Raw genomic sequence first — 16705 nt, forward strand, 5'->3', positions numbered from 1 at the left:
TCGACTTTTTATTTTCAACCAGGAAGAAAGTTGTTAATCATCAAATCTGTTCATAGTCCACCAACCATTTAAATTTTCATTACCAACCTACCTGTTAACTTTATTGATCATCTCTTGTTTCTATAATTTGCTCATTCTGGCCACAATTTTGGGGACGACCGGGAATAATTTTTATGTCGCGGACGAATTCCTAGGCCATGGTGTTGTTCGCCCAAAGCCCAAAACCCACACCTGTTATTTTCCTGTCTGCTTCGCACAAGACAATACAATTTAGTATCACACGTCCACAAAACTAGATCCAACAACATATTTTTATTCGAATCAGAGATGAAAATAACTACCAAAACAAGGAATCAAAAATGGTGGAAATAAGTTTAGCTCATATATGAATTTAAAATATTCCGATAGCGGTGTGGATAGGCAGCTCAGTGGGTAAGGCCACCTTTCATTTTACTCCTTTTAGCTGCACAGATTCGACCCAGTCGCGCGACCCCCCGCCCCCCCCCCCCCCCCCCCCCCCCCCCCCCCCCCCCACTCATTTTTTTTTTTTTTTTTTACTTTTCTTTCTTTCTTCCCAATTGATTTTCATTGTTTTCACTTTTGTTCCGAGTTCCGAGCAAGAGTTTTTTTTTAATCAGTTGAATTTTTTATTTCTCCGATAATATTATTTCATTATTTAATTTGCTCTCGATCTATTATTGTTTTTTTTTTGTTTTGGTCAATGATAATAATAATAATAATAATAATAATAATAATAATTGTAATATTTGTTATTATTATTACTATTACCATCATAATCATTATTATATTATTATCAATAATAGTATTATTTTGATTATTAATACTCTTATTATCATACTATTATTATTATTATTATTATTATTATTATTATTATTATTATAATTATTATTATTATTATTATTATTATTATTATTATTATTATTATTATTATTGTTAACACTATTCCCTGCTCCGAGGGAAATCTCTCTTTTTCTTTTTTCTTTTTTATATTTTGACCCAAACCTTAGAGTTTTTTGTTTGCTAAACCTTTATGTAAATGTTCCGTTTCTGAGCATGAATTTCTTAAATTGTTTTTATTTTTAAAACAATTATTGTTTTTATTTTTAAAACAATTATTGTTTTTTTTTTCTCCTCTATCTGACCATTTGGTCGCTCTCTGAATATTTCTGTTTGTTTGCTTTTTAATTATTTATTCTTTTTAGACACTATTTGAGATCGGAGTGGGGACGAATTTATTTGCTAGAAACTAGAAAAAAACAAGAGAGAGAGAGTTTAATAATAAAAAAAAAAGAGGTGGGGGGAGGATGGATGGGACATTTATCCCTTTCAACGTTCTGTAAAAAGAAGACGGAATTAAAAAAAAAAAACAAAAAAAAACTGACGTTACCAGGATTTGAACCCACAACGTCGATTATGGTCAAACTTCCAGGGCAGACAACTAAACCATTCGGCCATGACACCCACTTCGAAGTCGACGCATATTGTGTATATGTAGTAACAACTGATTTAATGTTGGTTAATTTTATGTTTTTATAGATATTTTATTAACTTTCCTTATTTCTATGTGCATTTGGAAACATTCCATATTCTGGAATGTGGATAATTGTTTAAAAGAGCGGAGTTTCAAATATGTGTCTGGCGATAACGAAATATCGTTATCCCCAGACAGGTGTCTGGGGATAACAAATTTTCATTATCCCCAGACAGGTATCTCAGGATAATCACAGTGAATTGTGCCAAATCACAGTAATGGGTGTAACATGGACTCTAGTTGTCCTTGGCCCAAGGCTTGGGGTGTAATTCATTCATAATAAGTAGAGTGTTTTGTTTCGTTTTGTTATTCTTGTGGGTTCATGCCAATGCTTCAGACGTTCCCTCTTTAAAGCAACAAACGGATTATCTCAGACTCAGACCACATCTGAGTCTGAGCTAGATTATTTTCTCTGATATTTTGAATGAGGACATTTTTTACATCAAAAAGTTCGTTCAAAGTTCAAAGTTGAGACTTGTGAAGTATTAAGGAGATTCTTCTAAACTTTTTAAAAATTGATATTTTACAGGGATATGACTCCGGATTGTATTTTAGGGGGTACCACTCTGGTACCTACTACCTGTCTCCTCTTTAGATTTATTTTCACTGTTAAATAAATGTGCTTCATAAACAAAGCGCTTGAAATGACTTGTGTCTGTCTTTCTTTCATTATTGTGTGAAAGACACTGGTGTTCTTTCTTTTGATTTGGAAGTTCAGTTCAAGGAGTTGGCCCTAGTGTTATTTAGTTTTTTTTTTAAAAAAAGGGGGGGGGGGGTATTTTTTTAAAATCTTAGGCTCATTGTCTCTTACTTAGTCTCCATACCTTTCACATCTATATATGGATCAGTTTGACTTGAAGTCATGTGATTGTAATGAGATTATTCTGTTCAATCATTAATTTCAATGCATTTTTCCTTCTTTTTTTTTTTTTTCTCCAGGCAGCGGATCAATTGGCAGTTAGACAGAAGCGCAGAATTTATGACATCACAAATGTATTAGAAGGAATCGGTCTTATTGAAAAGAAATCCAAAAACAGTATTCAGTGGAAGTAAGTGAAAATTGATGATAGCCCTATGTTTATCTTCAAAGCAAACTTAAGTGTGATTATAGTGTTTTGTGCTTGCATGCTAAAAATTGGAAATTGTTCTCTTGTTCAGGTAGAGCCTAGAGCTGAGGCAGATTTTTCCAGTCTATTTTGTCCATGATTTTCAATTCCCACTCACGATTTAAAGACCTGATAGTACTCGATTTCGTCTGTAAATTCCTGATATATGCTCTCATCCAAGATTTCACTGATTTAATTTCTGGCCATTTTCCAGATCAAAAAAAAAAATCATCATCATTACCATATCTTCATCTAACTCCCAGATTTTCTCAAGAATTTTCCTGAATTTTGTCTCTGAAACTTGGGCAGGTCTGAATTAATTTGTGTGATTTTTAATACTTTTTCTGATTTTTCAGAGGTTCTGGTCCAGGTAGCAATTCCAGAGACATCTCTGACCGTCTTATGAGCTTGAAGAATGATCTGGCAGATCTCCGTGAACAGGAGATGGAGTTGGAGAAACACAAACAGTGGGTGCAGCAGAGCATCAAGAATGTCACAGATGAAGTCTGTAATACCAGGTGCGGTGCGTTCAAGAACTATCTCAAATGATGAGAGTAATGTAACTTTATTAGTTATAAGTTTATTCTTGCCAATATGTTTTCGCTCACAAATATATGTCATCATGCTTTGCATTTAGATTTTAAAGCCCTGGGTGGGGTTCCTAACCTCCCATACTGGGCAGGGAGGCACTTACTGTGTCTTCTATCCCCCTATATCTGTTTTTCAACATGCTTTCTGTCTTTGTCTTGAGATGAGATTACTTGGTTTTGTCCTGGCCTTGGTCGGATACCCTGGCTTGAGAGGGAAACATTCAAATGTATAGCAAGAGTTTGGGGAGATGATATTTTTTTGTCTTGTAAATCATCTCTTTGTTATGCACTGTATTATGTTTTGTTTACATATTATTATTAGAGGGTGTTCCTCTTAGTGGGGACCTGTGCTTGTGTCAGGATGAGACTTTTAGCTGATCTCAAACCAAGTACTTTGATAGTGTACATCTGATTCCTATTTGAACCTATTCCCCCTTGTATCACCTTTTATTGTAATTCTGGAACTAGTACTATCCCATTTCTTCCTTTTTTACTGGTGCTGATATGACTTTATAATGTGTTGCAAGCGCTGTAAAACTCTTAAAAACATAAAAACAAACAGATTTTAAAGCTTAACGGGGAGGGTTGGTTTTGTTTTTATCTGTCTTCATATCTTACTGTTTTTATCATGAGAATAGTTACAGCCTGATTTGAACTGTAGCTGCAGTTCTTACTGTATTGGTGAAAGCTGTTCAGTTTATATAGATGATGTGAACGGAGAGATAAGAGAGACAAGGATGGAATTTTGCATATTTTTCAGCATTGACAGATTTCTGCTTAGTTTCCTCTTCCTGTGTTTAGCCAGTACTGATAGGGTCGCTGGTTCTGTTACATCTGTTTGGGAAGATATTTAGTTTTAACAATACACTAGAATTCTAACGAAAGGGTCACACAATCAATTTTCTTTCTATACTTTCCATTTAATGTTTGGGATAAACTCTGGCTACGTGTTCCATTTGCCTCTGAATGATTACCTCTTATTTATTGGAGATAAAAAATATAAAGTGAGTAGATGTGACTCATATATAAGGGAACAACACAAAACAAACAACGTTTCGGCCCTTGGCCTTCGTCAGGAGACAGAAAACACAAACACAAACAAATATGTAAATTTACAAAATATCTCATTTTGTCAAATGACAAAATGTGATATTTTGTAAATTTACATATTTGTTTGTGTTTTTGTTTACTGTCTCCTGACGAAGGCCAAGGGCCGAAACGTTGTTTGTTTTGTGTTGTTCCCTTATATATGAGTCACATCTACTCACTTTATATTTTTTATCTCCATTTTATTGGCTCATTTAGGCACCTCTAGCTTTGGTTTTACTACTTTTATTTATTTATTTATTTATTATTTTTTTTTTTTTAATTTTCAGGTTAGCATATGTGACACATGAAGACATTTGTCATTGCTTCAAGGGGGACACGCTGCTGGCTGTGCAGGCACCATCTGGCACTCAACTCGAGGTGCCAATTCCTGAAAAGGTAAGAAATAGTATGAAAAGGCACCATCTGGCACTCAACAACTCGAGGTGCCAATTCCTGAAAAGGTAAGAAAATAGTATGAAAATTATCGTTACTTGAGGATTGTCATGTCTCTTGATCGCGGTTGCCAGATTAATGTTGCAAAAATAGCCTAAAAAGTCATAGAAAAATGTAAAATGGCCTGAAGAAAGGCAACTACTTCAAGGCGTCATTTTTTCCCTCGAAAAAGCATGTTCAATACATTACTCTTATCCCACTGCAATGAATAGGTACTTGTTTATTTTTGAAAATTCACTTTGATGTATTTTTGTAAAAAGCATCTTATCAAATAAGATTTTGTAATTTGGCATTTAAAACGTTAAATTGGCAGCCCTGCTCTTGGTTTGATTTACCCTTACCAGCTGAAGAGGTCTACTCTGTCTCACTTTTCTTTCACTCAAAAAATTTTTCTTTTCCCACTGTTCTCTGTTCTTGTCCTGGAATGAGACAACTTGGGTTTTACTCTATAATCCTTAATGGAACCTTTAGCTGAAGGGAATACACATAATCTGCTTTTCTTTTCAGTGTTTTTTTATTCTTTTAAAATAAATACTTACTTGGAATTGATCTCTGACATTTTTATGTTATCATTGCATCTTACACTTACAGACCTGTCAATTTTCGGTAATTTTCCCAGTTCTGTCTTTCTCTTCTTTTAAATTTTTTTTTATTTTTTAAATTTCTTTTTTGGTTAAATTCTAGAAAATCTAGCATGATCATCTACACCAACACTTTCATCATCAATTTCATATCTTCATTTAAATCCCGGATTTACAAAAGGAAAATTCCCAAGTTTTGTCTCTGAAAAAGTCTGATCATAGTTGAGATATTATTTTCCCCCCTTTTCCTGAAATTTGGAAAATGACTGATTTTATATATGAAAATTTATAAATCATCGGGTCTTTCAAACTATTACAGAGACAAACGGTGACCCAAGCTGAGAATATTAAAAATAATAATAGTCAAATCACAAGCAAATGAATTTAAATAGAGTATATGAATATAGATCGGAGGAAATCTTTCTTGATTGTGGGGTTCCCCAGGGTTCAGTACTTGGACCCGTTCTTTTTGTTTTGTACGTTGGCCCTCTGTCTAAAATCATCAGAAGTTTTGGTCTGTCTTACCATCAATACGCTGATGATACGCAATTGTACTGCGTTTCCAATATGAGAAATTTACAAGAAGTATCAGCCAATAGTAAAAATTGTATCCAAAGTGTTAAGAAATGGATGAATGAGAACAGACTGAAACTGAATGATGATAAGACGGAGGTGCTGTATGTGGGGAACAGGAAGTGGAAAAGTGAAACAGATTTGAAGTTGGGGGATGCCTCTATTCAAATTGTTGACAAAGTGAAAAACCTTGGCACATTCTTAGACTCTGGACTGTCGATGGAGCATCAGGTTAATAATTTGGTTAGATCTCTCTTTTTCCAACTAAAAAAGATTGCTTCCATTAGACGGTTCATATCTGAGGATGTGACCAAGCACCTGGTTGTGTCCCTCGTACTATCGAAATTGGATTATTGTAATGCTCTGTTGTTTGGCGTTTCGCAATACAATCTGAAACGTCTTCAGATTGTCCAAAACAGCGCTGCCAGACTAGTATTTATGAAGCGTAGGTGCGACTCTGCCGGACCTCTACTTCATGACCTGCATTGGCTGCCTGTTGAGAAAAGAATTAAATTCAAAGCTTGTGTTTTAGTGTATCGTTGTCTTGAAGGTACTGCCCCTTCCTACCTTTCAGAACTAATTGAAAGATATTCAAAACCCCGCCCCTTACGTTCGGCCAGTGATTCCACAAAACTAGTTGTCCCTCGAATTCGGAAAAATGCTGGAATGAGATCCATTTCTCATTTCGGACCCTCTATTTGGAACGCCTTACCGCAGAGCATTCGTGAAAAAGAATCTTTGTCTATTTTTAAACGTTCGCTTAAAACATATTTGTTTCGATTTTAGTAGATGGTATGAGAAGCAAGATAGGTTTGGTTTGTGTTGTGTGTTGTGTTGTTGTGTGTGTGTGTGTGTGTGTGCTTGTGTGTGTGAATGAGTATGTTTCAGCCAAAGTAATTTGTAATTTAAGCGCTTAGAGTCTGGTGTCTCGGAGTTATAGCGCTATATAAGTTTTCAGCATTATTATTATTATTATTATATTATACTACGAATAGTGAATATGACACTATTTCTGTATTAGAAATTTAATTCTCAATATTATCAATTAATTGACCTTGTATACTAATTATATAATTGATAAAACTTACACAGAGCATTTAAAGGTTTTTAGAACCTATAAGCTCTTAAATGATACGATACGATACGAAGTAAAAGAAAATTAGAGTTAGCTTATGTTTTTTTGTCTTTTTTTTTAAAAAGCCAATTTATGTTCAATGCTCTTTACAAGGGGGTCCCAAGCCAACAGCAACACTTAACAAGTAGGAAAAGATGAGGTGCTATTATATTTTGTTTATGACACAGACATGACATGACTGTTACCAGCCATGTACTTGTTTTGCCCTGAGTTTAATCAAATGCCACTTAGAAGAGTCTTTTCCAAGGACTCAGGTTTGCATCCCCACCAGCAAGACACAAGTTATATCATACAACAAAATCACCGTTTGCAAATTCATAAATTGGATGATTTTATTTATTTTTATTTATTTTTTACCCTTAGGGTCCCAATCAGAAGAAAAATTACCAGGTCCATTTAAAGAGCCAATCAGGTCCCATCAATGTTCTATTGGTCAACAAGGACACAGACGAATCAGAACCCGTTGTTGTACAGGTACCCCCTGCCAAAGCAAAGATGCCCGAAACATCACAGAATAAGAACCCAGACCCCAGCAAACAAGGCAACGCAGTCACACAGGGAAAGGTTGGTGAAATTCATTTTGACTCTCCTATTCACTGAATTCGTGATTTATTCCAGAAATGACGTTTCCCAAAGGTCATGCATGACAGTTATACGGAACTGTGGCATTTTGAGATTGGGACATCATGCCTTTCCGGCAAATGCTGAATTTTTAAAAAATTTGGATTTTATTTTGCTGGAAAATATTTGTTTTGCATTATGGTGTCAACGCAGCATCAGGTTGTTGGCTGTTTCTGGCAAAAATGATGATATTCAACTTTCATGCATACCAAATACAAAAACGATATGTTACAGTGAATGACATAATCAGTCGGATGGTGAAAAGGTTTGAACTGAGATATTGCCAAGTAAACTTGGGAGGTCAATTTTTATCAAAAATGAGTTCTTGTCATAAGTGATTAAATCAACTCTTTTTGTACATCTTCGGGAAATACCTAAGCTTAATTTCACTTCTAGATATTTTTTTACAGCTTGTCAAGTTGAAAAAGTATGAAATTGAGAAAAGTTGCGGGGTACCTTTCGCATACATCTGATCATAACTTCATGGAAAATCACCCGATTTACTTCAGATAAAGATTAAAATGCCCTGGGGAACATATTTTTTTTCAGAAAATGCAAATAAATTCAAATCCAAAATTTTCGTCTTCCGACTGATTACGTCATGCACTGACACATATAATTTTTTTTTCTCGGGACTCAAAGGCAATAGTTACATGTTATTTATAATTATGTCCAGGGAAAAAACAAAAAATTTCTGAAACGGGATGTAATATTCTAATCGTGGTAACAAATATTTCTCTTCATTTTTTTATTTTTTAACAATTCCTTTTCAAAAAAGTCCTGAATATGAAAGATGTTGATTGTATTGCAACAAATGTGATGACTTTTCTACAGTTAGTTAGCAAACTTTAACCCTCTCCTTAACACCTGCAGCAAAAGCGTCACATTTGTTACGACACAAAATACATTTTTGAAGAATAATCGTTGTTTAATTATTAAGAACATAAAGTTGTTTTCTAGAGAGCTTGATTGAGTTTTTTAAAAATCAATTTTTCTGCTGGTTAAGCCAGTCATTTTGGGAAAATACTGAAAATGATCGGTAAGGAGAGTTTAGATTACTAAAAATTGTGGCGATATCCAAACAAAATACTTTAAAAAACATTTTTTCATTCTTTCTTTTTCAATTTGACAAGACAACTTGCTTAAATTGTCATTTGATTAAAACAACTCAGCGTGTTATAAAATCTCATTTACTTGGTTAGGTGGTTCAAATGTTAAGCATGATCAGTAGCCAGATTGGTGACAGTGTTGTGGAAAATTCTTCCTATGTCGTTGTGTTCTTGGGTAAGGTACTTAAAACAGTTATGGATATTGTAAGAGTATTAATACCAAAAGGATGCCCAACACATACATGCCGAATCTTACGAGTTTTTCGTAGTTTTACGAATTTTAGACAAATTTCATGGCCAAATACGAAATTTTATGGAAAATTATGAATTTTTAATTCTTAGTAATACTTAAATGATAAGAAGAAGAACTACTACTACTACTACTACTACTACTACTACTACTACTACTACTACTACTACTACTACTACTACTACTACTACTACTACTACTACTATTACTACTATTACTACTACTATAATAATGATGATAATAATAATAAAAATAATATTGTGGTTGTTCATACACAATTTCAGAAATTACGAATTTCCTTGTCAAAGTACTAAAAATTGACATTAAAATTACTAAATTTGAAGTTTTCAATTTGGCAAGTCTGCTAACAGGCGATTGGTTCTATATGAAATGGAAATAAAGTGTCATATGACCTGCTTGAGGGATAGATGAATGAGATGTGAAGTGCATTGAGCACAGTGAATCCCTGGAAATTCCCCATTTGACTGTTTCTATTTATTTTCTTCTGGAATATCAAACCAGATCCTTCCAAGTTATTTTTTATATGTTGGAAATTTATTATTTATATATTGGAAATTTCAACTTTAACTTATCATTTTAAAAATATTTACAGAGATCTCCAATTAAGTCTCCGCTAAAACAATCTCAGGTCGAGGTCCCTCCCAGCACACGTATGGCCACCCGGTCTTCTCCCAGGAAATCTACAGACACACTTCTCAGTCAACGTAAGTGTATCTGTATCTGTATGGTTGGCGCTGAAAAAACCAATGGTCTGGTTGTATTTCAGCGGCGTCCTCATTGGGTGCTGGCCCGTGTCAGTCCGGCCTTGAAATCGTTTAGGTGTGGTGCCATGATGACCATTTCATGTAGAAATTTGAGCATAGTGAAAATATTAGACTGCCAGAAACAATGATGGACTATAAAAGTATGAAAGAAAAATATCTTGAAGAGCTTTTTAGAAAGAAAAAAAAAAAATAGAAAAAGACATTATATAGAGCTCTTTTCTGGCTCAAGACAGAGCCAGACCTGCCAACCAGTACGATTTTGCGTATTTTAGTACGATTTTTGGACCCAAATACGCGGATACGATTCCAAAGGATTTAGTACGAATATTTTGAAAATATGTTATGTGAATGATAATGTTGATGATACATTTGATGCAATGATACACACATGTCGTGCACCAACTACAGTGTTTCTGAATGAATGATTTAGTAGTACTATAGTTGTCATTTCAGTTATTTATATGATGCCAGTTTTCACCAATATTTTTCTCATACATTTGTCAGAGCTGCTAATTCCCATCTTATCTCAAGATTTTCCCATAAAGAAAATTAATAAATTATACAGGGTCTTTTTAACGTTGGAGGTCCTGATAGCTCAGTTGGTAGAGCACTCGCTTCACGTGGAATGGGACTGAGATTGATCCCAGGTGCAGTCAAGATTTTTTTCTGATCAATCTGCCCACCCTTCTGTGATTGGGTTGCTGGGTCTGTTAGATCTTGTTGAAAGTACTTGCACTATTCAATCTTCCGTTTCACGCTTTTAGAAAATAGGATAACTCTGAGGACAACCTTTTGAAATTCCTTTTCTTTCTTTCTTTTTCTTGATTATTTCCCTTGATGATTTAGAGGGTATTTAAAAAAAAAAAATATTATTGTAATATTATTTCATATTTTTGATCTTCCAGTCCCTTACTTTTTTCCTATTTTAAGATTTCTTGTCCTTTATTTCCAGCATCCACTTCCTCCTCCGACACCGGTCCCAGTGTTGATATGTTGAATCCAGACTTGCTTTTTGACCCGTCAAGGACAGACATTGGTAAGTATTGTCCTATCACTTAATATGACCAACCATTTTAGACCTGCCACATTAATTTTATTCAATTTCTGGATACCCCAAAACTGGCAAAATTAAAAATTTTTCCTGCGGATTCAGACTTTACATCACAATTTAAGAAGGAAATAATCTTTCTTTTGTTATCATTTTTTAAATAGTAAATATACAATATTATATTTAGCTGAAAAAATTTTTTTTTTTAAATTGAGCTTTATATAGCGCCATATCCACTAAATGTGCTCAAAGCGCTTTACAAGGGGTCCATGGTCAACAGCAACATTTAACATGTAGGACGGGACATTACGCCTGTTAGGCAATATTGCAATTTTTCGGACAAAGACAATGCTGTTAACAGCCAGGTACTCATTTTACACCTGAGTACGGTGAGAGAATGTGAGTAAAGAGCCTTTTCCAAGGTCTCAACTATGCGCCGAGCGCAAGGCTCGAACCCAGGACCTTCCGATCCGAAAGCGAGTGTCATACCACTAGACCACATAGCCGCACAATCTCAGATGAATTTTGTTTCATATCTTTTAATTGAACAAAATAATTTTGGTCTAATACAGTCATGTTTTTAACACGTGTTAAAAGTTGGTCTCATTGAAGATTTTGTAAGGCCAGTTTGGTTTTGAATTCTGATTGGGGTTTGGATACTTAAGAACCACAACTTATGCTGATTCATTGTACCTTTTTTTCTTGCTTCTCCAGATCTATCCAGTGAATTGCTTGACATTGATACATTCATGGCCCCTGATAGTAAGTTGGATTGGGGGGGGGGGGATACATTTTTGTTGGTTTTTATTTCCTTCTCCCTCTCTTCTTCTTCTTCTTCTTCTTCTTCTTCTTCTTCTTCTTCTTCTTCTTCTTCTTCTTCTTCTTCTTCTTCTTCTTCTTCTTCTTCTTCTTCTTCTTCTTCTTTTTCCTGTCTCTCTCCTTTTTATTTTCCTTCTATTTAGTTTCTTTTCCATCTCTTCTTCCACTTGCACTCATTTACATTAAGAGGGCAGCATTTGAGTGGATAAGACACACTGCACATCACCAGGATGTTCCAGGTTCCAGTCCTACTTATTTAAAAAAAAAAATTGAGCTTTTATATAGCGCAATATCCACTAAATGTGCTCAAAGCGCTTTACAAGGGGTCCCTGGTCAACAGCAACATTTAACATGTAGGACAGGACAACGCTGTTAACGGCCAGGTACTCATTTTACACCTGAGTAAATAAAGAGTCTTTTCCAAGGACTCAACTATGCGCCGAGCGCAAGGTCGAACCCAGGCCCTTCTGATCCGAAAGCGAGTGTCATACCACTAGACCACACAGCCGCATTTTTTTTGGGGGGGTGGGGGTAAGGGGGGGGGGCTATTTTTGTTTTTGAACAAAGAATGAAGCCACCATCGAACACTTTGCAGAGCTGCCGAGTGACTGACGCTTTAGCGGTTGTCTCTTTATTTTTTGAGAGAGATCCGAATAACACATTTTCCCCAGGGAACTTATTCGTTATATTATCCTCATTTTCATTTCCTTAATTTTCTCCTTCCACATTTGTTTTGATTATCATCTTCATATAAACCAATCTGACAACGACCATTTATCTTGCTTTCCAGGCTTCACTCCATTGTTATCCCTGAGTCCTCCACCAAGCGGTCAGGACTACTACTTCAATCTGGACGACTCGGAAGGTGCCTGTGATCTCTTCGACGTGGATATAGCAACCATGTTGAGTTGAAATTTTTAACCAACTAGTAGTAAACGATCATAGGACTTATTTCAATATTGAATAGTCACTGATCAGTTGTAGAGATGGAATAGTTACTCATATCGTATAACCTAAAGGTGTTGTCTGGGTCGTAGAATTCTCCAAAAACAGAACTAGATTAGAAAGTAAAAACTCTTTAATTAAAATGGCAGTGTCATAGTGAGTTGAATTCAGATTCAGACAAAATGTGTTCCAGGAATTTATGGGTTTGTGCGATGTTTCATCGTCTTGGAATATTTTATCTCCAGTTTTGCCCTTGTGTATGAGGATATGATAAAGAGGTTGGTTTTTTTTTGGGGGGGGGGGGGTGTATAAATCTATTTTTTTTGGGTAACGTTCGACAACATAAAACCAAAACATATTGGCTATTTGGCAAAAGTATTGAAATGACCTAGTTTTGGGTTGTTGTTTTTGTTGATTTTTAAAAAATCACGTTCTGGGGTTTAATTGAACAGAATTAAGAGGGAATGGTGCTAAAATAAATAACAGAAATAGCTTCTCAAGAATGGATAAAGTGGTGTAATTATCCAACTACATTTTTGGTGCCAGACCTTCAGTTTTTTTTCAATAAGTTTTCATTGTTCAACTTTTAAAAGATACTAAACTCTTCCAATTTGTTGGGTTTTTCTTTTTTAGGGGGGAGGGGAGGGAGGTTAATCTACAGCCAAATATTAACGACCTTTTGTGTTGTATATAATTACAACTGCCTCATATAAAACCAAGGAGTTGAATGACTGAGTGACAAGACAACTGAGTTTTGTTCAGTGATGTCAAAGCACTTACACAGGGAAATGCGAGACTTTACGACAGTGCAACTGCTCACTTGTTTCAACTCAAGTTATGATTCACTTTTTTTAAAATTTGTTATTTTATAATGTCCGAGGTTGTACAGAATATTGATGATTATTTTAGACAGAGCAATACACATACGCATATATATATATATACAAATGATTTGGTGTATATATATATATATATTAATACCAGTGCTGGTGGTGTTCTGCAGATTTGTCGAAAGACATTAAGGATATTCATCCTTTCAAATAATTACGTTTTCCCCCAATTAATGTTCTGGCAGTGAGAGAATTGATGTGTGGTGGAATTAAAGGGTGCAATTTCCCACTCTCCAACAATAATTGATCATCTCTCTTGCTCTAAAAATGGGGTCAGTACAGTAAAAATAGGCAATCTTTCAAAAATTTTTCCTTCATTTGCACTTGTTCGGACCTGCCAACTTGAAAATCTAAAAATTCGTAGTTTTTAGAAGATAAAAACTGTAGTCGTCGTAGTCAACTTTACAGTCAACAATTTGCCCTCACACTGAGTAGAAAACACATCAAAATCCTTTAAATTATGCACTCTTGTATCAACGTTTATTTTCAATAAGTTTTAATGACCCAGAAATGTTCATGGAGTTCTGAAATTAGAGCCAAAATGTCGTAATTCTACAAATTTTTTCGTAGTAATAATAATAATATATACTTTATTCATTTAAAAAAATGGAAATTCGTTAACATGGCATGCATAAAAATGTATAAACACAAAGTTGAGAATCTATGGCGACAATGTATACATATATATATATATATATATATATATATATATATATATATATATATATATATGTATATGTAGTAGTCGGTATGTCTGCTTTTTGTCACCATCAGCACTGATATATTTGATGTAAATATCCAACAATGTATAAACAATATTGATGTCATTCTTGTATTACCAGTACTGTGTTCTTTTAGTGATTGTTCTGATTGCAGAAAAAACACAAAGTGGTGTTATTGTTGCCCCTTAATGTAAATTAATGTTGCTGCTCGAAGCTCGAAGAAATAAATAAGAATGTGAAATTGAATGTAAGCTTCAATTTAATATACGGGCATTCCACATTATCTCATTCATCTGTAGTGTTTCATTCATCCTGTTTTGTTGATAAAGGGGAAACCCGAAACATCCATTTTATCTGTTTTCGTATATTAAATTGAAGCTTACATTCAATTTCACATTGTTATTTATTTGTTACCCCTTACAAGGCTCTTAGAGTGGTGTCTCAATTTTACTAGCTAACTCATTAGGTGTAATAATAAGTTTACTTGCGGGTGGTTGGATGGGAGCATCACCCTTGAATCATATACCTATGATGTTCGCATGGGTGTACGATCCGATAGTGATGTCGTTTCTTCTTCTCTTTACTAGCCTATCCTGCTTCTTTGGTTTGTGATTGTATTTTTGACAGGGGATATTTTTTTTTCTGTAAATCTTCTGTCTGTTTGTTCTTGGTTATTTATAATTTAGCTTATGATATCTTTAGGTTATGATTTTGATTTACGTTTGTACTATTTTTGTTAGATTGCTTTTGTTTCAGCAGTCTCTCATATAACCTCAATTGTGTTGGAAGAGATCTAAAGCAACAAACAAACAAAAAAAAAAAAAAGTTTACTTGGAACTATAGTACGTGTGTTGAAATGAATATGTGTTAGTGCATGACATAATCAGTCGGAAGGTGAAAATTTTGGATTTGCAAATTTAAACAAATTTTTTTTTGCATTTTCTGAAAGAATTTGCTCCCTAGAGCTTTTTAATCTTTATTTGAAGTCAATCAGGTGATTTTTCATTAGGTTATGGTCTTTTCTCAAATTTCATACTTTTTCAACTTGACTCGCGGTAAAAAATATTCAGAAGTGAAATTAAGCTTTTGATATTTCCTGAAGATGTACAAAAATGGTTGATTTAATCATTTATGACAAGAACTCATTTTTGATAAAAATTGACCTTCTAACTAAACTTGGCAATATCTCAGTTCAAACCTTTTCACCATCTGACTGATTCTGTCATTCACTTTAACATTATGGTAAAAATTCAAACACGCACAGTGTTGTCAATGGTGGATGCAGAGTTAGTTATGACTTTGGAATGTTGAAGGAGTGTGTGTGACAGTAAAGGAATACGAGTCAAGAGAAGTTAAGGAAATTGTACATTCGTCATCTGAGTTGAATTTTGGATGGATTTGTATTTAAGAAGATTATACTTACAGTTTTTATTTAAAAAGTTACTTTATCTTGAAAGTACCATGCAAGTTTGTTGTTAAATTCTGCAAGAACATCGACTTTTCACTTTGTATACAATCAAATTGATTTCAATTTTTAATTTAATTTTCTCAATTTTCAGATTTTCTATGATAGTGAATTACCGTAACTCAGACTGTTTTTATGGGCATCATTGTTTTCTATGATAGTGAATTACTGTAACTCAAGACTTTTTTTATGGTCGTCATAGTTTTCTATGATAGTGAATTGCCATAACTCAGACTGTTTTTATGAGCAGCATTGCTTTCTATGATAGTGAATTGCCATAACTCAAGACAGTTTTTTTATGGGCATCATTGTTAATTCCAAAAATACTTATGAAAGTATGTTGAATGATTAAATATGTTTATCACATTAGTTAGAAATAGTCATTGTGATTCGTATCCCTAAATTGCCATACATATAAAATGTCTTGTGCTTCATTTGAACTTTCCATATTCATTTTTTTTTTTTAGATAAATCCTTGATAAAATTTTCTCATTTTAACTGCAAATAGGCTACTTGTCAGCGGGTGGTTGGATGGGAGCATCACCCTTGAATCATATACCTATGATGTTCGCATGGGTGTACGATCCGATAGTGATGTCGTTTCTTCTTCTCTTTACTAGCCTATCCTGCTTCTTTGGTTTGTGATTGTATTTTTGACAGGGGACATTTTTTTTCCTGTAAATCCTCTGCCTGTTTGTTCTTGGTTATTTATAATTTAGCTTATGATATCTTTAGGTTATGATTTTGATTTACATTTGTACTATTTTTGTTAGATTGCTTGTTTTTTTGTTTCAGCGGTCTCTCATATAACCTCAATTGTGTTGGAAGAGACCTAAAGCAACAAACAAAAAGCTACTTGTCAGTTTGATAAATACTAACACTAAACAATGAAGCTCAGATTCAGTGAAGCGGGTGGTTGGATGGGAGCATCACCCTTGAATCATATACCTATGATGTTCGCATGGGTGTACG

General features: G+C 34.4%; 1 protein-coding gene across 1 annotated transcript in view; it reads left to right on the forward strand.

The window, feature by feature from the left end:
* LOC144976421 (transcription factor E2F5-like) overlaps positions 1–14153 on the forward strand; it is a 15383-nt gene extending 1230 nt beyond the window's left edge. Inside the window, exons 2-9 of the mRNA XM_078920710.1 lie at positions 2492–2601; positions 3015–3176; positions 4625–4733; positions 7443–7643; positions 9673–9784; positions 10797–10880; positions 11607–11654; positions 12502–14153. Coding sequence (XP_078776836.1) covers positions 2492–2601; positions 3015–3176; positions 4625–4733; positions 7443–7643; positions 9673–9784; positions 10797–10880; positions 11607–11654; positions 12502–12623 — 948 coding nt within the window. The 3' untranslated portion in view covers positions 12624–14153. The remainder of the gene's footprint in view (positions 1–2491; positions 2602–3014; positions 3177–4624; positions 4734–7442; positions 7644–9672; positions 9785–10796; positions 10881–11606; positions 11655–12501) is intronic.
* The last annotated feature ends 2552 nt before the right edge of the window (positions 14154–16705 follow it).

Source organism: Berghia stephanieae, chromosome 7 (genome assembly GCF_034508935.2).
Source record: "Berghia stephanieae isolate SIO BIC M18660-M18661 chromosome 7, UCSD_Bste_1.3, whole genome shotgun sequence".
In the NCBI taxonomy this organism is placed as follows: Eukaryota; Metazoa; Mollusca; class Gastropoda; order Nudibranchia; family Aeolidiidae; genus Berghia; species Berghia stephanieae.